Source organism: Bos indicus x Bos taurus, chromosome 25 (assembly GCF_003369695.1).
Source record: "Bos indicus x Bos taurus breed Angus x Brahman F1 hybrid chromosome 25, Bos_hybrid_MaternalHap_v2.0, whole genome shotgun sequence".
NCBI lineage: Eukaryota > Metazoa > Chordata > Mammalia > Artiodactyla > Bovidae > Bos > Bos indicus x Bos taurus.
Genome location: NC_040100.1, coordinates 26622548 through 26645348, shown reverse-complemented (window position 1 = coordinate 26645348; position 22801 = coordinate 26622548). Strand labels below are relative to the sequence as shown.

Sequence of the window (22801 nt, the reverse complement as noted above, 5' to 3'; positions counted from 1 at the left end):
CCAGTGTGTATATTATGATCCCAGCTATAGAGAATTTATGTAAATATGTGCATAGAAAATAAGGCTGAAAGGAAATATGTCATGATGACATTGTTGGCACACCATTGTCGCTTCTCAGTACCCAGCACCGGAGGATCACTGAATATATCTGTGAATTGACATCATCTACCCCTGATGCTGGGAAAGATTGAAGGCAAAAGGACAATGGGGCAGCAGAGGATGAGACAGTTAGATAACATCAATGGACCCAATGGACGTGAACTTGAGCAAACTCTGGGAGGTAGAGGAGGACAGGGAAGCCTGGCATGCTGCAGTCCCTGGGGTCGCGCAGAGTTGGACACAACTTGTTAGTTAGCTGTTGTTAGCAACTGAAGGACAGCAACATGGAAGAAGCATCCAAAGTAGACATTTTTATTTTCATAATTGTGCTTTCATACAGTCGGTATGTTTTACACGTATGATCAGCAGAAAAGTTATTGTTAATAGTTATTGAGATCCTAGAAATACGGGAACAGCCTTCAGGAATGCAGTGAGCTTTGTATGAAGTGGGGGTTATCTTAGGAACAGGATCGGCATGATGGGTGAGGAGCCCCATCGTGACCGACTCACACCCAGTCCTGACCCGTGAGCTCGCGTGAGCCTGTGCGTGTTTTTCAGGTACTATCCAATGGGCCACCCAGCCTCTGTCCACCTCTACTTCCTTGCTGACCGTTTCCAGGGATTTCTGATCAAGCATCATGCTACAAACCTGGCCGTGAGCAAACTCGAGACCCTGGAGACATGGGTGATGCCGAAGAAAGTCTTCAAGATCGCCAGCCCACCCAGCGACTTTGGGAGACTTCAGTTTTCTGAGGTAGGAGGCCAAAGACTCTCTCACAACATTGCCTCTGGCCGCACCGTTGCTGGGTTCTATTCCTGCTCTGACACTTTTAGTTGGAAATGGAGGAGAAGGTGCCTTGAAGGACCCCAAAGATAAGCTCGCCCTGTGCCTGGAGAAGGTCCAGGGTGGTGCATATCAGTGCACCAACCAACCTGGAGCCTTGGTATTTCTTTACAGTAGAACTTCTATTCCTTTTCATTTTTTACCCTAATTAGTGATTCCTTCTAATCCTGTGTTAGTAATAAACCAATAACAAGCCAGTTTCCTAATAAAGTTGTGGCATTAGTCCCATCTTACAGATTGGAGAACTGAGGCCTATGGAGAGTCAATCATTTTCTGGATCATAGCTAGGAAGCAGAAGAGCCCAACACTGAATCCAGGTCACTTAGGCCACAAATCCTATGCTTAATTGTGCTTTTGCCTCCCCAGTTCCTAGAATAGGGTTTAACTCAGAGTCATCACCAGATCAGTCATTGAATGGATGAGTGTTGGATGTATGCATGCGTAGAGGATTGGACAGAGGTGTCAATAGATGGACAGATGGTCTGATGCGTGGATGCATGGATCTGTGGAACGCAGTTTCTACCTCCCAGGACTGCATCGGCTTTGAGTTATTTTTCTGCCTTGGGAGATGGATTCATCTAGCACCTCTCTTGTAACATCAACACCATCTTCAGACCTGAAAGGCACTACATAATCTGGCCTCTGTCTGCTTCTCTGGTCTCACCCAGGACCCACTCTTTTTCCCACTCACACTTCTTGCATCTTTATCCATATTCCAAGTTCTTTCCTGCCTCAAGCTTGTCACACCACATCCTCCTGCCCAGAATACTTTCCTCCAGGTTTTCACCTTTTTCCTGTGGTCATTCTGATCTTAAATCAAATGGTGCACCTTCAGAGAAGCCTTCCATGCCAACCCACTTTTATCACAATTTTTCATCCAGGACACCCCTATTTTATGTTTCTTAGCGTTTATCATCTCAAATGACCTTGTTGATTTCTCTGATCACTTGGTGATTGTCTGCAAGAGAGCAGAGACTAAAGCACTTGCTCATTGCTGTATCCTCAGCACACAGAAGAGGACACAGCCTTTGTAGATGCAAATAGGATTTCTGAATGAGTGAGTGTCTGTGCTTGGGTAGTGATGCTGGTGGGAAGGGGAGGCATGACCAAGCTTGGTGAGTGTTACCCACATGAAACTCCAGCACCTTATCTCTGCTTTCTGCATGTCAGCAAGTACCTAAAGAGGTGGTCCATCCCCGGACTTCAGCATTCCCAGTGAATCTGGCTGCTGGGTTAGGGGTAAAGAGTCTGACCATAGAATATGGAGAATCTTGGGGGCCAGGAGTGGGGTGGGAGGAAGCATCTGACCTGCTTACATTTTCCAGCCCCTGTGGCCCTGCCTGGGCAACCTAGGCCTGACTGGATGGGCACCACATCAGGCAGGGGTAGAAATTTCTTATTAAGTCACGGTTTCCTTTCTTTTAAAAGATTCATGTATTTATTTAGCGGTAGCGGGTCTTTTTGTTGCAGTGTTCAGGCTTCTCATTGCGGTGGCTTGTCTTGTTGCAGAGCAGGGGCTCTAGAGCACATGGGCTTCAGTAGTTGAGGCACAGGGGCTCTAGAGCACCAGCTCAGTAGTGGAGGCTCACGGGCTTCGTTGCTCCATTGCAATGTGGGATCTTCCAGGACAAGGTATCAAACAGGTGCCCCTTGCATTGCAAGGCAGCTTCTTAACCACTGGACCGCCAGGGAAACCCCAGGCCACCATTTTCAATGAAGGCTCCAAATGGATTGGCTGGATCTAAGCTCCGTGGGAGCCCACTTCGTAAATTACTGGTGTCAAGGAGCAATTAGATGCTGCCCCAGTTGGATTCTGTGCTGGGGGCCCAAGCAGCCGATTGAAGACATTAATGTCCCATTAAGGAGATGGATGCCTGGTCACTGGGCTCTCCCTGTTTATCAGCCTGCTGGTGGGTAACTGGGCACTTCTGGCAGTGACAGATGTTGGCCAATCCATGACTAGTGATTAGTTAGGGCTTGTGCTATATAGCTCTGGTACCCTGGGTGTGGGAACCACCCGGATCTCTGGCAGAGGAACAGCGTGGGGTGCAGGGAGCCCTGAAACTTGTGTCATGAATTTTTTTCTTGGTTTTAAGGTAAATGGTGTAAAATTGGACTAGAACGAGGGAATAAAGTACAGGGCCACTTTGTGGGCTGTTGAGAATCTCCATCGGGTCACACGGCCCTGGGGCTTTGCATAGGGCCTGGTTCGCACACTCCATCCCTGGGAGTCCCATGCTGATAGCATAGAGGAAGGATGCTCCTTCCGTCAGCAGGCAGTCCCCGAGTGCCTATGATGTGTGAGGGTGGGAGGGGCCGTGGTGAACTGAACAGACCAGATCCTTGTTGTCTTGGGATTGCTGTTTACTAGGGCAGCCAGCCAGTGATTGAGCAAATAAGTGAACCAAAGTATTCCAGTTAATGATAAGGATTATAAAGAAAATAAGACTTCATCCATGTTTTCTGAGGGTTTGACAGGCTGGTGGGACAGCTTTCTGTTACCAAAACAAACTTGGGTCCACTCGCCCGCACTCAGTAAAGCTTAGTCTATTGACATAGGGTTGTGGTGAAGGAAAAGTGTGGTGTTTATGTTTATTGCAGGTGCCAAGCAAGGAGACCAGGCAGCTAGTGTTCAAAAGGTCCAAACTCCCTGATAGCTTTCAGGGAAAGTTTTTTAAAGACAGGGTGAGGGAGGGCACTTGTGGGGTGCATGACCGGCTCGTGGATGTTCTTCTGATTGGTTGGTGGTGAGGTAATCCAGAGTCAACATCATCAACCTTATGGTTCCAATGGTTCGGGGCTCTCTGTGCTTGTGGGCAGCATACAGTTAACTTCTTCCACCTGCTGGGGATTTCAGTATCTGCAAAACGGTTCGAGGTTATGGCTCAGAATATTATCTATTGTCCTTGAGGAGAAACTAAAAGATCCTCGACTTCATTGAATGGCTAAATTATTATTGTTTTGTCTCACTTGACTGTTTTCCTTTCTTTCTGCATTTTCTCACACCTCTGATTAAATTCATTGTTTAGAATTTGAAGAAGGCTTGGAGGGTAAAGTTTTTATTACAGACAAGAGGCAGGTGAAGGACCTGGGGGATCTGTCCTGAGGAGGCCCCATAGGGTCTTACTGGGTTACACATTGATGGAGCGAATCACTCAGGAAGGCATTTCTAATGAGATAACTTCAGAGTTGAAACCTGTAAAGGAGTCAGCAGTGGGGAGACCTGGAACACTCTGGGATCTTCCAAAAGAAGAGCATGTGCAAAGGTCCTGAGGCCCCAGGATGGAGCTTGGCATGGCCAGTGAGCAGGAGGAAGGACTCGGGAGGACAGGGAACAGATCATGAGGGGTTTCACAGGCCCTGGAAAAAAGTTTGACTTGCATTTTAGGTGCAGTGGGAAAGAAGTCATGGTGGGCTTGAAGCTGGGGAGCAATATATTGAGCTTGATCCTCAATACATACTTAAATCTGAGTAATTGATCACTTGATGGTGAATGGCAGTGAACTTCCACAGTGAGGTCAGGTGAGATCTTGAGCCACAGACATGTGATAGCAATGGGACCCCTCTTGGGCAGCCCCACCTCTCCTTGTGCTGAAGACGGCAGCTGCCTTCCTCCTTCTCCTGTCCTAGATTTAGGACAAATTCAAGTTTCCCACTGTCAGCTGCTCTACAACTCTTCCACCTGGGTTACTTGGTTATAAAACTCAAACTTAGAGAATTATTCACCCCCATTTCTTTGGGGGATAGTCCCCTAATTGGTTATAAATCCCTCTGTTAAGTAGGACCCCAAAGGAGTTTTGTGATCATTAATCTATTTGCCCATAGGCTCAGCCCCTAATCATTCATGATGTAGATAGATGATGGATGGTTTGACAGAGAGAGATTGAGTGTGCTTGAGTGAGTACCGTGTGCTGAGCATTGTTTTAGACACTAGTGATATTTTGGTGAACAAGCCAGATGTGGTCCCTACCTTCATGCAGTCGACAGTTTTGAGCCATGAAGAGAGGCATGCCAATTAGAATGTGATACTGCACTAAATAACTACATAAATAAAAAGCTAAGCTTAGACAAGAATGTCAGGGATGCCTGTAAGCAAGGCAGGCTTCTCAGGAGTGGTGACACCTGGGCTGAGAGCTGGATAATGAGCTGGCCAGGAGGAGAGTGAGGAAGGAGAGAAGAGCCAGCCCGAGAGAGAGCCAGGCACAGACACAAGATCAGGGGGTGAGAGAGCCCGTCTGGCAGAGGTGCTGAGAGTGTTCCAGGGTGGCCTGGACAGGGTGGAATGGAGGAGGAGAGAGGGATATAGATGAGGCTGGAGTTGGGTGAAAAAGGACCAGACTTTGCAGGTCAGGACAGGAGGAGAGACTGGACTAATGAACAACAAGAAGGAACTGGAAAGGATTGTATGGAGGGAAGTCGCAGAATGGGACATCTCTAGAAAAATCTCTGTGATGTTGGGGCCTGGCTTGCATTGTGCTCGCTCATTCACTTATTCCCTCAATATACAGTGTTGTTCTCACTCCTCCTGTGTTCCAGCCACTGTGCTGGCTCCAGGGGTCCTCAGGAGGAGCAGTCCCTGCTCGTCCTCTGAGAGATCAGCTGCTACTCTGCATGACTCCCTCTGCTGCCCTGAGGACAGCTCCTCAAGGTCAGTCTTGGCCCAAAGGTGGAAACTTGAGGCAGGCTGTGGGCCCGTGATTGTGTATTACAACCACCCCTGGTAGGCAGTAGTTGTCCGACACATTTGTGTTGGGTGAATGAATGAATGAATGAATGGGTGAGTGAATAGGAGGCGATACACAGAAGAGTAAATAAGAACCCAGCCCCTGGGTCCAGACTTCCTGGGTCCCTCTTACTGACCAGAGCAAGTCATCTGACTGCTCTGAACCTCAGAGCATTTCCTCCTGTGTGAAGTGACAATAAGATCAAGGGTGCTCCCTCAATGGAGGTGGGAATGTTAGCTGAATCAATGCACCTATGCCCTTAGCAGTAGGCCTGGAACACCAGAAACTCTGGATAAATATTAGCCATGGAGCCCTGTGTCTTAGGGATGGGTATAGTAACTCATGGAGAAACAATGAAAACATAAACCAGCTCGTGTTTGCACTGCACGTGTGAAGTCTGCTCAAGGTGTAGACATGTTTACTCACACTTGCACCACCTCCTCATACCCCCCCACCACACACACACGCACCAGAGATGCTGCTCGTGGAAGGACCACAGAAGCAGTACAGGCCTTGTAGTGTGCTCATCGCCTGCTTGCATGTGCTCGCACACTGCGTCTTCAGAACCTTATACTAAACCTCCTGGGGGAGAGAAGACCCCTGATTTCATCTGACTTGAAATAGTAACAGAGCCCAGTATCGGGGATCTATGTCATTAGTTCATTTTTTTGCCAAGTTATTCATGCATGCATTCACTAGGTGACTGATGGAGCATTGACTGTGTACCAAGCAGTGCTGGACACCAGAATTCAGCAGGGGTGCAGTCACAGGGATTTGAGCAGTGAGAGGCCGTTTCACTAGGTTGTTCTGGATACTGGGTGGAGAATAAATTGGAGTCCCCAAAAGGGGAAAGATGGAAGCCAAGGGCAGATTTCTGGGGTCAGAGCCATACACACACACCCCACTGACTGGCAGGAAGGATGGATCATACAACCATCACTCCCCATAGGGTCCAGCTCAGGATGCTTTGGGGAAGCCAAAACTGTCTCTTCCTTGGAAAGCCATCTGAAATCCTGCATATGATAGGCGATGCTGAGGGACCCTCCTTTTCCCTAGCTTATGACAGGGCAGCTCCAAATCCTGAGCTCCACTCTTGTTCAAAGTGATTGCTCTAAAAAGATGCACGTGATCTGGAAAGCCAACGACCAAAGTGGAAATCAGCTGCACTTGTTGAGTGGCAGGAGTTATGTTTCCTTGGGATGGCCTGCAAGTGGACATTCATTCATTCCTCATGCACACCATGAACCAGACACAGGAGGCCCAAAGGAAATGGACCATAGCCCCCTAATCCTTCAGACCAGATCCAAATCCCAGATCTCCTGCCAACTGCCTGTCCAGCCTTAAATTACTGAGCAAGTAACTTAATTGTAGCCTCAGTTTCCTCATCTGTAAAATGGGTAAATGAAGCCCAGTAAGCAGAATCCTGGGCTTCCCTCGTGGCCCTCTGGTAGAGAATGCACATGCCGAGGCAGGAAACATGGGTTTGATCCCTAGTTCAGGAAGATCCCTGGAGGAGGAAATGGCAACCCACTCCAGTATTCTTGCCTGGGAAATTCCATGGACAGAGGAGCCTAATGGGCTATGGTCCATAGGTTCACAAAAGAGCTGGACTCAACTTAGTGCCTAAACAACAACCAAAGCAGGATCCTAGGCCTTTCTGGGATGGAGCACTCACATTCAGGCCCAATGATCTCAAGACTCGCTCCTGTGTTTCAGGTCGGCACTGACTGGGATGCCAAGGAGCGGCTCTTCCGCAACTTTGGGGGTCTCCTGGGGCCCATGGACGAGCCGGTAGGCATGCAGAAATGGGGGAAGGGCCCCAATGTGACCGTGACTGTCATCTGGGTGGATCCCGTCAACATCATCGCAGCTACCTATGACATCCTGATTGAGTCCACTGCCGAGTTCACCCACTACAAGCCCCCTTTGAACTTGCCCCTGAGGCCTGGGGTCTGGACGGTGAAAATTCTCCACCACTGGGTGCCAGTTGCAGAAACCAAATTCCTCGTTGCACCTCTGACCTTCTCAAATAGGCAGCCCATCAAACCAGGTGAGTACCTCCAGTATGTCTGTGGGGTAAGTATTCCAATACAAAGGGCCTCCCAGGTCCTCCACCTGGGCAGGCGATGCTGCTCAGACGTGGGGCACGTGGGCTGCCTTTGAGAGCAGTACTCGCCTCTCAGGATTTTTCCTGCTCATTTGTCATACCAAACCTTCTAATTTTCTGCCTGTCTCTGCACACAGAGGTGATGTCGTCTGTCTGTATTAGACACCTATTTATTAGATGTTGTCCCGCTGGACTTACAGAAGGCCCTAATCATATTTGAAACAGATGGGAAATAAACCCAGGCTGATATTGAGTTTCAGCAAATCTTGTTCACGGTTTAAAATAAAAATAATTAAAAGAGGAGTTTCTGTTCATCAAAAACATGATACACAGGGTGAAGAGACATATCACATACTAGAGGAAAATATTTGCCACACATTTAAAAAAGTACTCACATCTGAATATACAAAAAGTACTCAAATTCAGAAATTCCCTGAGTCAGAGGGAACTATAAGCCACAGGCCAAATCCAGCCCACTCCCTGTTTTTGTAAATAAAGTTTTATTGGAACACAGTCACACTCATTTACATGCTGATTATGATTGCTTTGGGGCCACAATGCCATTATTGAGTGGTTGCCCACAGAGCCAAAAGTATTTGCTATCTGGCCCTTTAGAGAAAGGGCCAATCTCGGATATAAAAGAAATAAAAAAGAGAGAGAAAATATATATGCACACATATAAAAAGGTGTTCAGCCTCATGAGTAATGAGAGAAATGCAAATTCAAATCAAAAAGAGATTCCACTTCACAACCACTATGTTAGGACATGTTTGAAGTTGAGACAACATTATTTGATGGTCAAGTTGGAGAATGATAACCATCTATGCATGTCCTGAAAGCCACCAGCTTCCCAGGTGATGCAGTTGGTAAAGAACCCACCTGCCAAGGCAGGAGACACAAGAGATGCGGGTTCGATCCTTGGGTCAGGAAGATCCCCTGGAGGAGTAAATGGCAACCCACTCCAATATTCTTGCCTGGAAAATTCCATGGACAGAGGGGCTCACAAAGCGTCAGGCACAACTGAGCTCACACACAATGAAGAATGATGTATGTCCTGGTGGGAGAGCCACATAATGAGTTTGGAAAATGCTTTAGCATTTGCTGGTAAAGTTGAACATAGATACATACCACACAGACATTCCACCCGAGGTAGAGGCTTGTGCAGAAATACAGCAGAGTTGTTCATAATAGCAGCAAACCAGAACCAATCCAGATGTCTGACATCTGATGGGCCATCAGTGTGGTCTGTTCTGACAGCGAAAGTCTACGCAGCAGGGAACCCAGTGCAGGAACACTCCACATGCTGATCTGGACAAGTGTCTAGAACATAACTTTGGGGGGTGGTAAATATAATAATTACAGTGCATGTATTTAAAGTTCAAAAACTGGCCAAGCCAACAATATGTTATTTCAATACTCATGTATCAGTAGAAAGCTATGAAGAAATGATGGGAATTATTAACAGGAAATTCAGGATGAGTAGGTCTGGGAGAGGGATATCAGACTCCTAGTGTGTCTGCCTTTTTTCTTTTTTTCCCAAAAATATTTCTTTTATTTTCCTATTTCCCCTCCTTTCCTCTTTCTTTTATCATGGAGACCATCTTCCTTAATCCCCCAGTGACCCAGCAGTAAAGAATTCACCTGTAGTGTAGGAGACATGAGTTCAACCCCTGGGTTGGGAAGATCCCCTGGAGGAGGGCATGGCAACCCACTCGAGTATTCTTGCTTGGAGAATCCTATGGACAGAGGAGCTTGGTGGGCTACAGTCCATGGGGTCACACAGAGTCGGACACAACTGAAGCTACTTAGCATGCACGGAGGCCCTCACAACATCTTCCTCCCTGCTCAGTTCCACCCCCTGGAGTGGCCACTGCCAAGAGTCCAGTGTGCATCCTTCTAGACGTTTCTCAGTGTTGGTAGCTCAGCTAGTAAAGAATCCACCTGCAATGCAGGAGACCCTGGTTCAGTTCCTGAGTCAGAAAGATCCCCTGGAGAAGGGAAATACTACCCACTCCAGTATTCTGGCCTAGAGAATTCCATGGACTGTGTAGTCCATGGGGTCACAAAAAGTCAGACATGACTGAGTGGCTTTCACTTTCAAATACAAAATAAATCACAAAGATATTATCATTTTTTGAAAAGTGGAATGATCCACTTTGTAGTGAAACTTGCTTTTTTTCACTTTCAAGTCAATATATGTAAAACTACCAGCTGCCTAGTATTCCTCTGAGTTTAGGATCCACAGTCTGTCCCCCACCTTAGTGGACACATACCTTCTTTTATTGTTGTTGTTACAGATAACACCACAAAGAAGATTCTTGAACCTAAAACAGTATATGCCCATGAAAATTCTTCCATAACACAGATTCCTAGAAACAGGATTTCTAGGTCTCTGGGTGTTTGAAATTGTCCATCTCCATCTAACAGATCAGAAACCCAGAAGCAAGGAACGCTTCATAGTCTCTGTTAGCTAAAGAGAGTTCTGGGCTGGGTGTCATTTAGCTACTGACACAAGGAGAGAGGGACATAGACATGGGGAAGGGCACTTGGAGTCCTAAAAAGGGAGTATTAATGTGAAGTCTGTCAATTTCTGCCAGGTTTCTGTGCTAACAAGCGGAAAGATTTGGACCTCATGTTTTCAGGAGAGGGACGTCTGCTTCTCCTCTGCCCCATGAAACAGGCAAAAGACAGTCCCTCCAGAACTAGCTGGGCCAGAGCCCACCCACTTAGGGTCCTCGAGTGTCACCCTGAAGAGGCTCACATTTTTAGCACTACTAAGGGTTCCCAAAGCCAGATGTAGAGGAGAGGCATGGAAGTGACCATCTCCTCTCAGCTTTCAATACATCTAGAACAAGAATGGCCCTGAATCCATCCTACCTCAGTAAAATGGCCCAGGGCCATGCACAGGGTCCCGATTTTTCCTCTTTTTCTCCTGGAGTTTCTAAAGACAACAAGCTCTTCCCACCCATGCCCAGGGTGAGCCAGGGGTCATTTTATCCCACTGGGAGCAGCCCCCCTGTTGTCGGTAATTGTATTTGTTAATGATGTTCCAGTGACAGGGAACAAGAAGGTGGGAGCAATGCAATTTGTAAAATGATTCATCAAGAGTAATTGCTATTGATGCATCCCTGGTAATCTCAAGAAATCTGATGAGGTGGAATTGAGGGAAATTTAATTAGAGAGGCGAGCATCGTGGGCTGATGCTGTAATAGCATTTCCCACATTAACCTCATTTTTCATAAGGGTTTTCTGCACCAACCACAATATTTGATTCCCAGTATTCAAATGTTTGTTAATTGCTCTTTCCACTTTGCAAGTCCTGCCTTTTCTCAGTTCAGGTGTCTCCCCGATCTCCAGCTTCTCATCTTTGCAATCTCTGCTGAGATGGGGGCAGGAGCTGCCCACCCTGTGGTGGGTATCAGGGAGAAATGGGAGAGAGCCAGACTTATTAATGAACTTGAAAAAGAGAGCCTCTGCTAAATACAGCAAGACAGGACATGCTTGCTTTCCTGCTTTCTCCCACCTGTCTGCCTCCTAACCACAGAGTCCAGCCCCCCCGCTTCCTGGGGCATTGGGAACTGAAGGAATGACTTTCTTGTATAGTTGTGTTTTTTTTGTTTTTTTTTTTTACTGGAGTATAATTGCTTTCAATGTTGTGTTAGTTTCTGCTGTACAGTGAAGTGAATCAGCTATAAGTATACCTGTATCCCCTCCTTCTTGGACCTCCCTCCCACCCACCACCGCCACATCCCACCTCTCTAGGTCATCACAAAGGACCAACCTGAACTCCCTGTGCTTTAGAGTAGGTTCCCACTAGCTATCTATTTTACATATGGTAATGTATATATGTCAATCATCATCTCCCAGTTAGTCCCACCTTTAAATGCCACGGACGGAAGAGCATGGTAGGCTACAGTCCTTGGGGTCGAGGAGTCAGACAGGACTGAGCGACTTCACTTTCACTTTATCTTTCCCACCCTCCTGGTGTCTGCGTGTCCATTCTCTATGCCTGCATCTCTATTTCTGTCCTGGAGATAGGTTCATCTGTACCCTTTTTCTAGATTCCACATATATGCATTAATATACAGTATTTGTTTTTCTCTTTCTGACTTCCTTCGCTCTGTATAACAGACTCTAGGTCCATCTACATCTTTACAAATGACCCCCTTTTTTTTCTTTTTGTAGCTGAGTTCTCTCTCTATATATATATACACCACATCTTCTTTATCCGTTCATCTGTCATTAGACATTTAGGTTGTTCCCACGTCCTGGCTATTGTGAATACTGCTGCAATAAACACTGGGCACATGCATCCTTTCGAATTATGGTTTTCTCAGGGGATATGTCAAGGCATTTTTTTTTTTTTGCCTTTCTTTTTTCAAAATGTACTTTGAATTGAAGGATAACTGCTTTACAATACTGTGTGGGTTTCTGCCATACAGCAACATGAGTCAGCCATAAGTATGCATGCGACCCCTCCCTCTAGAGCTTCCCTCCCGCCTCCCACGCTGTCCCACCCCTTTGGGTTGTCACAGAGCCCTGGCTGGAGCTCCCGGAGTCATACGGCAGATCCCCACTGGCTCTGTGTTTTACAAATGGTAGCGTGCATGTGTCCATGCTACTCTCTCCATTCGTCCCACCCTCTGTGCCCAGAAGTCTGTCCTCTGTCTGCACCTCTACTGCTGCCCTGCAAACAAGCTCATCAGGATCATGTTTCTAGATTCCATATATTTGTGTTAATATACGATATTTGTTCTTCTCTTTTGACTTACTTCACTCTGTATGATCGGCTCCAAGGTTCATCCACCTCATTAGAGCTAACTCAAATGTGTTCCTTTTTATGGCTAATATTCCATTGTGTATATATACCACAGCTTCTTTATCCATTCATCTGTCAATGAACGTCTAGGTTGCTTCCATGTCTTAAGTCAGTCAAGTGAAAGTGAAGTCGCTCAGTCGTGTCCGATTCTTTGCAACCCCATGGACTGTGGCCTACCAGGCTCCTCCATCCATGGGATTCTCCAGGCAAGAGTACTGGAGTGGGTTGCCATTTATTGTTAATTGTGCTGCAATGAACATTGGGGTCCATGAGTCTTTGTCAATTATGGATTCCTCAGGGTAAGGCATATTTTTAATTCAACTAGGTTTCTCATTGTTTTTGAAGTGCAGGCATATTTACACTGTCTTTCTTCCTCACTCAGGACTGCACATATTAGAAAATAACCTTCGGATTATCCAGGTTGTCCTGATTGTCTCCAAGAGTGACAACCACTTTCAAGTAAAGAGGAAGCATTGTCATCTTAATGCTGCATTGTCTTAGAAAGAGGTTTCTTCTAATCTCAGTGAGCTTGGCTATAGCAAAACCTGATTTGGTAAAACATGACTTAACAGAATTGTGATCTAGTTTTTCTTTAAAATATATTCTTGTAATTAGCAATGAAATAAGCCATGAGTGGGAGCTTCCTCAAAACAGAGATGTCTAGCTTCTTTTTGTCAGCCCAAATATCTATATTTTCTGCTTCCCCATCTTTAAGCCCTGGGAAACAGTCAGTGTCTCTCTTGTTCATATGTTACTTTACAAAGCACATGGGCTTTTCCCCGAGCCTCATGCCAGTCTTGTGAATCTAATTGCTGGAACGGTAAGTATCCCCATTTTGCAGTCGGGGAACCGACTCTGCAAAAGACTAGCCCCCAGATGGAAAAATAAAATAAAAATGAAAAGCGCTGTTTTAACGTCCTGTGGGTGTATGGGCTTGTTTACCATGTTTACTAACACAGTGTATGAATGACATGCTTTGGCTCTGGAGTCAGCCAGCCCTGGATTTAACTCCAGATCTAAACTATAGCTGCTTCTGTTTCCTCATCCGTAAAATGGGGATGATAAAAACCAGCCCTGTAGTTGTGTGTGTGTGTGTCTGTTGTGTACTAATAATGCCAATAATAATAGTCCTAGCTAAACTTTCCTGAATACCTCGAATATGCTGGGCGGCATTTTAAGCACCTCACATGAGTCAGCGTACTTAATCATCACAAACAAAGCTACGAGGCAGATAATAGAGGCAGGTAATAGTTCTCTACCCATTTTTACTGATGAGGAAGAAGTCAGATGCCTAGTGTGTGGGACGTGGAGATTCAAACCAGGCAGCCTTACTGTGGTCCCCGTGCTCTGGCCTAAGACCCTGGTGCTCAGCAAGGCAGAGCTGTTTCAGAAGCCAGTTGGACCTCCCACCTACCCAACTCTGGTCCAAGTTTTGGGCTCCCCAGGACTCCCTGCTGTGGTCTATTCATGCACTACACCTTGGACCAAAGGAGAAATCCCTGTCTTATAGAAAGCTCACGGTGGGCATTCAGCAGCCAAGTGTAGGACTCCTGTCCAGGCTTTGAAATCCACAGACCCTGGTTCAAACCCTGGCTCCAACTCTCATTACCTGTATGATTTCGGGAAAGGTGCTCCGTGAGGCTGAATACTTTCTGTTGCCAAAACGTGGAGTTCTCTTCTCCAGGATCTGTGTGTAGCTTCTTCCTTCATGTGAATCAGCACTCAGATCAGATGTCACCACCTCAGAGAGGTCTTCCCTGCCCATCCCATCTAAAATAAACACTTGGTCACTCTCTAACCCAGGAATCAGCAAGTTTTTACTGTAAAGGGCTAGATAGTAAATTTTTCAGCTTTGTGGGCCGTGTACAATTTCTATCACAACTACTCAGCTGTGCTGTGGTAACAGCCATAGACAATATGTGTCCAAATGGGCATAGCCATGTTCCAGTAAAATTTATTTGCAACAACAGGTGGTGGCCAAATTTGGCCCAGGGGCCTTAGTTTATCAAGCCCCTGCTCTGACTCCACACACCCCATTAATTCCTTTCATGACACTTATCAGTTTGGGGAATGACCTTATTTATTTGTTTGTTTCTTTATCGACATCATTCTTCCTTCATTGTCTGGTTTGCTCTACCACAGAATAGAGCCTGGCACTTAATGTATCTGCATCAAATAAATGAATAAATGAATGCCTTGCAGGTAGCAGATGTTTAGTAAATATGTGTTGAATGAATTACTGTCTGGACTATAGTAGAAGGAAAGCGAAATTGCTCAGTTGTGTCTGACTCTTTGTGACCCCATGGACTGTAGCCTACCAGGTTCCTCCTCCCATGGGATTTTCCAGGCATAAGTACTGGAGTGGTTTGCCATTTCCTTCTCCAGGGGATCATCCTGACCCAGGAATTGAACCCGGGCCTCCTGCATTGCAGGCAGGCACTTTACCATCTGAGCCATCAGGGACTATAATAGGGGCTCCATAAATACATGCTGAATGGATAAATGAATGGACCATGCTCTACACAAAGTGGGTTCACGCCTCTTGAAGGAATGTCCTCGTGGGCTCAATTTCTTTGCCTGTGCAATGGGATTTCTAAAAGGACTTCCTCATGAGATTGTCCCATGAACTGGACAGTGCTATGCAGTGCCCAGCATGGTGCCAGGCACGCAGTAGTAGGTGACTGCTCCGTGGCTAGTCTACTGATGTCATTCTTCCCTTTGGCTTTCAGAAGAGGCGTTGAGGCTGCACAACGGGCCCCTCCGCAGCGCCTACATGGAGCAGAGCTTCCAGAGCCTGAACCCTGTCCTCAGCCTGCCCATCAACCCCGCCCAGGTGGAGCAGGCTCGGAGGAATGCGGCCTCCGCCGGCGCCATGCTGGAGCGCTGGCTGGACTCGCTGGTGGGCGGGATGTGGACTGCCATGGACATCTGTGCCACAGGCCCCAGCGCCTGCCCAGTCATGCAGACCTGCAGCCAGACAGCCTGGAGCTCCTTCAGCCCCGACCCCAAGTCGGAGCTGGGGGCAGTCAAACCCGACGGCCGGCTCAGGTAGCACTGGGCACGTGGGGACCCCAGCGGATCTCAAAGGGAAAGCAGCCAGATGGCCAGTGGGACCCAGACCCTGACCTCCCACCCCTGGGGCTGCCTTTTGTGAGAGGGGCTCTCCTGGCCATAGGATGTTGAAGAAGGAAGGTTTGGACGCCAAAGCAGGTTCTGCCAACCACATGCACCCTGCATGCTGGCTACTGGGGACAGCAATGGCTTGGTCCCAGCACCGTGGTGGTCTTACCTCTTCTGGTTGATCCTCGAGTCCTACAGGTTCCTTGTATTCCCCCTCAATGACATGACCCTCCCAACCCACCCAGACAAGTGATTCCCAAACTTTTCTTTTGAGCAGCAAAGTATTTGTTTTACCGAGTCGTAGGTGGAGGTTCAAGCTACGGATGAAATCCAGGCTGCTTGGGTGGAAGCTGAGAGTGTGAGGTTCTATGTCAAAGCTCAGCCCACTGGGCAGTCCCTTTGCCAAGGGCATCTCCTAAGGTACCTCTTCAGAACCCAGGGGCTCTGCAGAAGCTAGTTTGGAAAGCAATGCCCAGAGGGTGGGTTTGATCTCCAGCCCTGCCCTTCAGCTCATCTTCCTGCTCCTCTGGGCCAGGAAACCCTTGTGCCAGCCTTGAAGTGACAGAACATGAAAGTCACATTCGTGGGCTCATTCCCAGGGAGGTAGTAGTCTTGGCAGGGGGTTGAGGGGGCAGCTTTGAGCCTCCCACCAACCCTTCTTGGGTTCAGCCATCCTCCTTGGTAACTAGATGAGCAGGAGAGCCTTGTGACGTGACTTGGCCAAAGTCCAACCAAAGTGTCACTGCCAGACATCCTGGGCTCCAGGCCACCCACTCTTGAGGCAGAAACGGGGTGATGCTCATGAGTCTGAGGCTAGCATCAAGCCCCCCAGCCATTCATTGGCCAGGAGACCAAGACCATGGTCTTTGACAGTGAGAACTTTGAGGGACCATGGCCATGAACCTCATAGAGATCGCTGGGAGCAAAACTCCTGAGCTGGTCAGCACAGCAATACCCCTCACCTGCCTGAGCCCTTCTTTCTGAAGTCGGGCGCTCAGAACTTTGTGAAATGTGTCTTTGGTGCTGCTGGGAGCAACCAAACCACATGGAACAGACTTTACACGGCGAGGAAAAAGCATTTCAGATTCGGTTTTTAAATTCATGGCCTTTCTTGTCCGAGGTGCCACCTGGCCCCGCCTGACATGCAATGTGAAAGTGGGAAGCTCTGAGTATCTGGTTGTTTAAAACCTAAAGAGTAGGATTATTCAAATTGCTTGAGTTACTAGAAACCCAAAGGGTTTCCTTGCCATGTGCCCATTGGAGGGTTGCCCTTCTCATCCAGCGATCCCTCCCTGAGAACCCCCTCCTCCACTGATCCCGCCCCTAAAGGTTCCCTCGGGAAAGTCCCAGCCCTGGGTGCACTGTCCTTTCCCAGGAGAGCCGGTGCTCGTTGGGTTTCTCTCCAGTGTGGCTTTGAAGGTACTGCCGATTGCTCCCAGTGAACTGTCAGCTGTCGCCCCCTACTCGCCCCACCCCACCCCTGCAAGGCAGGATGTCCTGTGGGCCATGGAGGATACAGAGAAGGGACACTTTAGATATTTATTATTTATATGTTTTAGTCAATGACTAATTAGTAGGTGCTGTTTTTGCAGCTTGTCAATTATGTTATCTTACTAACTGAAGCTGCCTTTATTCACAAAAGGCCCCCTCCTCCTGCCCTTCTAGTTCCCCCAGCCCCTCCTGTCTGCCTCCCTCCTGCTTTCTCTATGTATCCATCTATCTATCTACCTATGTCTGCCTCTCTGTGTCTGCCTTCCATCCTCCATGTCCTCAGTGGAAAGCAAGGGAGTTGGACACCATGAGGGAAATGTTTCAACCAGCAATGTCCATGGGCTGAAAGTGGGGTGCCCTTGGGAACATCGGTGCCTCACTTTTCTTCACACAGGGTGGAGGACCGCCCGGTTGGCCCTCCAGCTCTGGGGGTGTTGGAATTCCTGAGCCGTCCCCGCCAGCAGCCCCCAGCACAGGGATGCAACAGACTTACCACTTGTGGAGGTAGACCATCCAGCTGCAGAGCTTGGGCCGTCCATGCGTCTCCATCACCACCCTCCCACAGCCAGTTTAACCATGGGCCTCCCTGTGACCAGAGGACAGAGGGAAAGCAAGCTCCTTGCATGCCCAGGAGCAGAAGAGATCTATTTTAGGAAAAGGGTGGTGGGGGTAGCCAGACAGGCCAGGAGAACCCAAGGGCAGGGGCCTGGCATGGCTTTCTCAGAAAGCCCACATGATTGCCACGTGATTCTACAAGCTCACTGGGAGCCCAGAGGCCCATGGCACATCCTCTCTCTGCCCTCAGCCTCTGCTTCTGTCCAAGGACTCTTTGAGCCTGTGGAAGCTGACCAGGAAGCCAGCCTTGCTCCTCTTGGCCAGGCCTCTAGGACTCTGTATGTCACTTATGGTGGCTTATGGTCACTTGTGGTGGCTATGGGAGCCCTGCCCTGGTACATCCCTGCATGCAGCATGAGCCTGCAGACTCCTCAACGAGGCGCCTCCCGCACCCTGACATTGCTGACTCCTGTTCTATTGGGAAGATGTGGAGAAACGGCAGAGCTGGCTTATTACTCTGGTGATGGTCCCCTCCTGTCCCCTCACTCCCTGCTGACTACCAGGAAATTGGGAAGCTGAGCAGTCACACAGGATGTTCCTCAACATCTTCTGTTCTTGAACCAGAGAATCACTTTGAAGATGTTACATTTTGCTTCAAGGGAAAAAGAGAGAATTTCAAGCAAAGCCGAGGATAATTTGAGCCAAGGTGATGTTTTCCCAGGGGAGATAGTTTAACTCATTTTTATTGTCTACCTGAGAATGATTTATTAGTTCAAGGCCATTGGTCAGGCAGCCTTGAGCTGCGGCTGCCTGAGGTTTCAAAACCTGAGAATGTGGTCCCCTGGAAATTGTTTTAGAATTTAGAAGAGTGTGACTGAGTCTCTGACCGGGTCCCTGGACTTTAGGGGGCTTGAGAGGTGGGATGTGGGTTTGGGGGAGAAGGATGCATCCAATAAGCTGTGATACTTTGTCCAGTTGCCTACTCACCCCTGTATTGGTCAGGCAGAAGCCACACCCAGGAGGCAGACAACTCTGAGCCCTGCTTCCCAGGCCCAGCGCAAAACAGTCTGTCTCCAAGGAGGGCAGAGCGGTTGCTAGGATCCTCACATTCTAAGAAGTGTGTGTGCTCCTCCCTTTGGAAAAAGGCCCTTCTGATCTGACCAGGAGTCACTCTGCCTTCATTTGCCATTGTTGAACTTTCAAAATGCCAGTGGAGCTGAGGTTTCAGTCAATTCCCCGAAAAAAGGAAATGACAGCTGCTTTGGGCACAGGCCAGGATTGGGGGGACTGTGCTTCCTTCTGGTTCTCCAGTTTGCAGGTGCAAGGAGAACCCTGGCTGGAACCTTGATCTCTTTGCCAAGAGAGTCCCGAAGAGAGGAGAGCGGTAGCAGCTGGGTGTGGGGGCCTGAGCAAAGACCCCTTTCATAGTCCAGTTCACTGGGGTTGCAGGACCCAAGCTCCCTCCGCAGCACCCAAGGGGGATATACTAGAAACAGCTGTTGGCAAAGGCCTGCCAGGTCAAAGCCACACCCTCTGGCAGGGGTCGCCCGCGGCTATGCAGTCCAGGACACTAGCACAGACGTGTTAGTGAAGTTAATGAAGTGAATGAAGTGAATGAAGCGGCTGGTGTCAGACAAGAGGGAATGGCAGGGACTGTGGTCAGCAAGTGGGCTCCTGACACAGACAAAAAATACAGCTGCGTCTCAGCCCCAGTCTGAAGTTGCGAGTGAGAATACAGGCACGGTGCAGCAAAATCATCTAATTTGGTAAGAGAAGCCAAAAATCCATATTTTTATAGGAAATCTGATTTTCAAACATTGGCAAGTTTTGTTTTTACCAGAGTGTAGGCAAAGGGTTCAGTCCAAGTTCAGCCTGTACGCTGCCCGCTCTATGGAGAGGTGTTTAAAAGGAGGTTAGGTGGTGTCCTGGTGGAGGGGGAAAAGCCAGCATTGGGAAGGGGCAAAATTAACAGCATATGTGGAACTCTGAAGGGAACGAGGGCCTCTTACTAGTCGTTCCCATCCCGAAGAAATGGTCCCTCAGAGAAGTGTCCCATGAGAACTGGCTTGTTCAGCTCTCCTGATCTCAAGACAGTTTATACTGAAGGGGAGATGAAACAGGATTTGCTGACCTCAAGAGCTGCCCCTTGGACATCAAGGAGGTCCACACTGGCCCAGTCCCCACCTTCCAGAATTCCATCACACCAAGTGGAGATGTCCAGGAGATTGTTCATGGGGAGAAGTTGGCGTGTCAAATAACCCGCCGGCTTGCTCCAGATCCTGGGTTGTAGCGGCCACCTTGCCATGTGTCCAGAAGCATCTTTGGGAGCCGTGCTCACGGGAGGTCCTCTCTGCTTTTCGCCTCACCTACCTTACTTTGCCCATGGATCAACCACAGGCGCTACCTCATGTGTCTGCTGAGAAGTTTACCTTGGGGGAGGAGGGAGAGGAATAAAGGTGTCCAAAATCTGCTGGAGCTTGAATGTATAATCTATGCAAATTCTCTCTCTGCGTCTCTCCCTCTCTCTGTGTCTCTCTCTCAGAAGAAGTAGTATTTTTTTTAATCTGGCAAACAAGATACTGTACAGACCCCTCTTAAGACTGAGGAGGGCTTCCGCGTGCCACCTGTGTCTACCCCTCACGTTGTCGTTGGTTCTGTCCTTGCCAAGCCCCAGGCAGGGAGATGGAAGCCCTCTCTCTTCCCCTTCCCTTGGCTGGGAATACTCCATCCACCTCTGCCTACAGGCCCCACGGGAAAGCAGGTTCTGCGTCTTGCCACCTCCGTTCCTAACTCCATCCTCTCCATTCCTCATTTGCTCCCTTCTCTCCTTTCTCCACGCCACCTCCCCGCCCTCAAAAGCCTTAGGTTTCTCCGTTTTTAAATGTGGCCTTAAAATTATTTTTGGAAAGCTGACCACCCTGTCTCTCCCATTTCTACCAACATCCAAGAGAAAAGAGCATCTTGAAGCTTTCGGAGCAACCTCCTAAGCCAGGGGCTGCCAATCTGTAGCTTGCAGATGTGGTAGAAATGGCTTCTATGTGTCGTCTTGAAGAAAAATATCCTTCTATTTTTCCTATGGGTAAAATGAAGGCTTGGGTGCTCGTCTAAACCTCAGCCGACTCCCGAAGCACTCTCTTGAAGCATAACGCCGCTGTCAATAGGCTGGTTTAATTACCGGCAGGATGCCAACATGGGCTTACCAATCCTCCCCCTCCCCCGAAGACTTGGTGACTTTATGTACTTCATTCAAGGGTAAATCAGCAGAGGTTCTCAATTTATCTCTTCGTCCTTCCTGCCTGGAAAGTGATAGAATTTAATATTCCCAGTGGATGGTCATGTTCTCAAAGGGATCACACTCTCCCTACTTTCAGAGTCCCTCCTTTTTCCCTGCCGTTGCTCCAGGACTGATGGAGGCCAAAGACAACCCCAGGGTTTTCATAGGAAATTCACTGGAATTGAGCTCAATCGTCTTTGTCGTCCTTTGTCTCTTTTTTTGGTATTACTATATTGTCAATAGCATTTGGGTATTTTTTTAGAGGCCTCACAATAAGTTATTACCGTCCCTTTCATTGTTTTTCAAAGACATGTGGTGATATAGTTTTTAAAAATAACTATTTTGTTATAGATCATAATATGCATAAAACTGTACAGAAATATTTTGTAATGTATTGATTTTAAAAAAAGAGAGACTCTGTAAATAAAGTTTTAAAAAAAAGAGTGAATTCAAATGGCACACACTGAAAGATGTAGATATTTTGCTATTTATTTAAAGGAGTATTTTAAGAGATATTGAACTATCTGAAATTGACCAGTAATCAAATTCCAATCATCCGAATGCTTTTCCTCACGGTAGAATGTGATTCTCGGAAACAATTGCACTACCCGCCCATTTTTGCACCTTTTCTGTCTTTTCATTTAGCAGAAAAATAACAACAAAATTGTGCCTTAGCTGTATTTTTTTGTCTAGGGGAGTTTGTTTCTGTCTGACAAAGCAAAATCTTTTGCAGAAAACAGTGGATGTATTGAATACTGTATCATACCAAAAACACTGCAGGTGTATATAGATGCTTTCTGTCATACTGTGTTTTCAGATGCAGAATTTTAAAATTAAAAAAAAAATACTGTCTTTATGGAACAGTAGGTGTGTGACTTTTCAATGATATCTTGCATCTATCTCCATGCCATGCTGTGCTCTCCCCTCTCCTCTGCACCGCCCTCATGCTGAGACCACCTCTCCTGGGAAATCCTGACGTGTGCACACACTCCCTGATCAAGCCTGCTGTCATCTCTCAACATAGATGACAGTGAGGAAGACTGCCATCTAAAGGGGCAAATGTTTTGTATAGCCAACTGGCCGGTTGTGTAGCAAACCTGTTTTCCTTTCCTCTTCTCTACACAGCTAGACTACATTTCCCCCAAAAATTGTGCATTAAATCCATTATATACAAAGACTTGGGGTCCAGCAGTTAGGACTCCATGCTTCCACTGCAGGGGACACAGCTTCCGTCCCTGGTCAGGAACAAGAATCCTGTGTGCCATGTGCCCCAAAAAAGGGGGAACATTGGGGCCGGCAGAGGAGAACACTGGTTGCCGGAAGGAAGAGGGTAGGGGGTGGGTGAAATAGGTGGAGGGGACTAAGAGATATAACCCTCCAGTTATATAGTAAATAAGTCACAGGGATGTAATATACAGCTTAAGAAAGTGAAAGTGGTTGCTCAGTTGTGTCTGACTCTGTGATCCCATGGACTATAGCCCAGCAGGCTCCTCTATCCATGGAATTTTCCAGGCAAGAATACTGGAGTGGGTAGCCCTTCCCTTCTCCAGGCGATCTTTCTGACCCAAGGATCAAAGCCAGGTCTCCCACATTGCAGGCAGATTCTTTACCATCTCAGCCACCAGGGAAGCCCTGGATCATTAGGAATGCGGTCAGTAATGTACCCACTTTTGATGGGGACAGATGGTTAGTAGAATTAGCATGGTGGTCACTTCATAATGTATGCAAACGTCAAATCACTCTGTAGTACACCTGAAACTAACATACA

The 22801-nt window shown here is 47.7% G+C and overlaps 1 protein-coding gene across 1 annotated transcript in view; it reads left to right on the top strand.

The window, feature by feature from the left end:
- Positions 1–21894, top strand: part of XYLT1 (xylosyltransferase 1) — a 350343-nt gene extending 328449 nt beyond the window's left edge. Inside the window, exons 10-12 of the mRNA XM_027528095.1 lie at positions 658–853; positions 7384–7717; positions 15323–21894. Of these exons, the coding sequence (XP_027383896.1) occupies positions 658–853; positions 7384–7717; positions 15323–15645 (853 nt within the window). The 3' untranslated portion in view covers positions 15646–21894. The remainder of the gene's footprint in view (positions 1–657; positions 854–7383; positions 7718–15322) is intronic.
- The last annotated feature ends 907 nt before the right edge of the window (positions 21895–22801 follow it).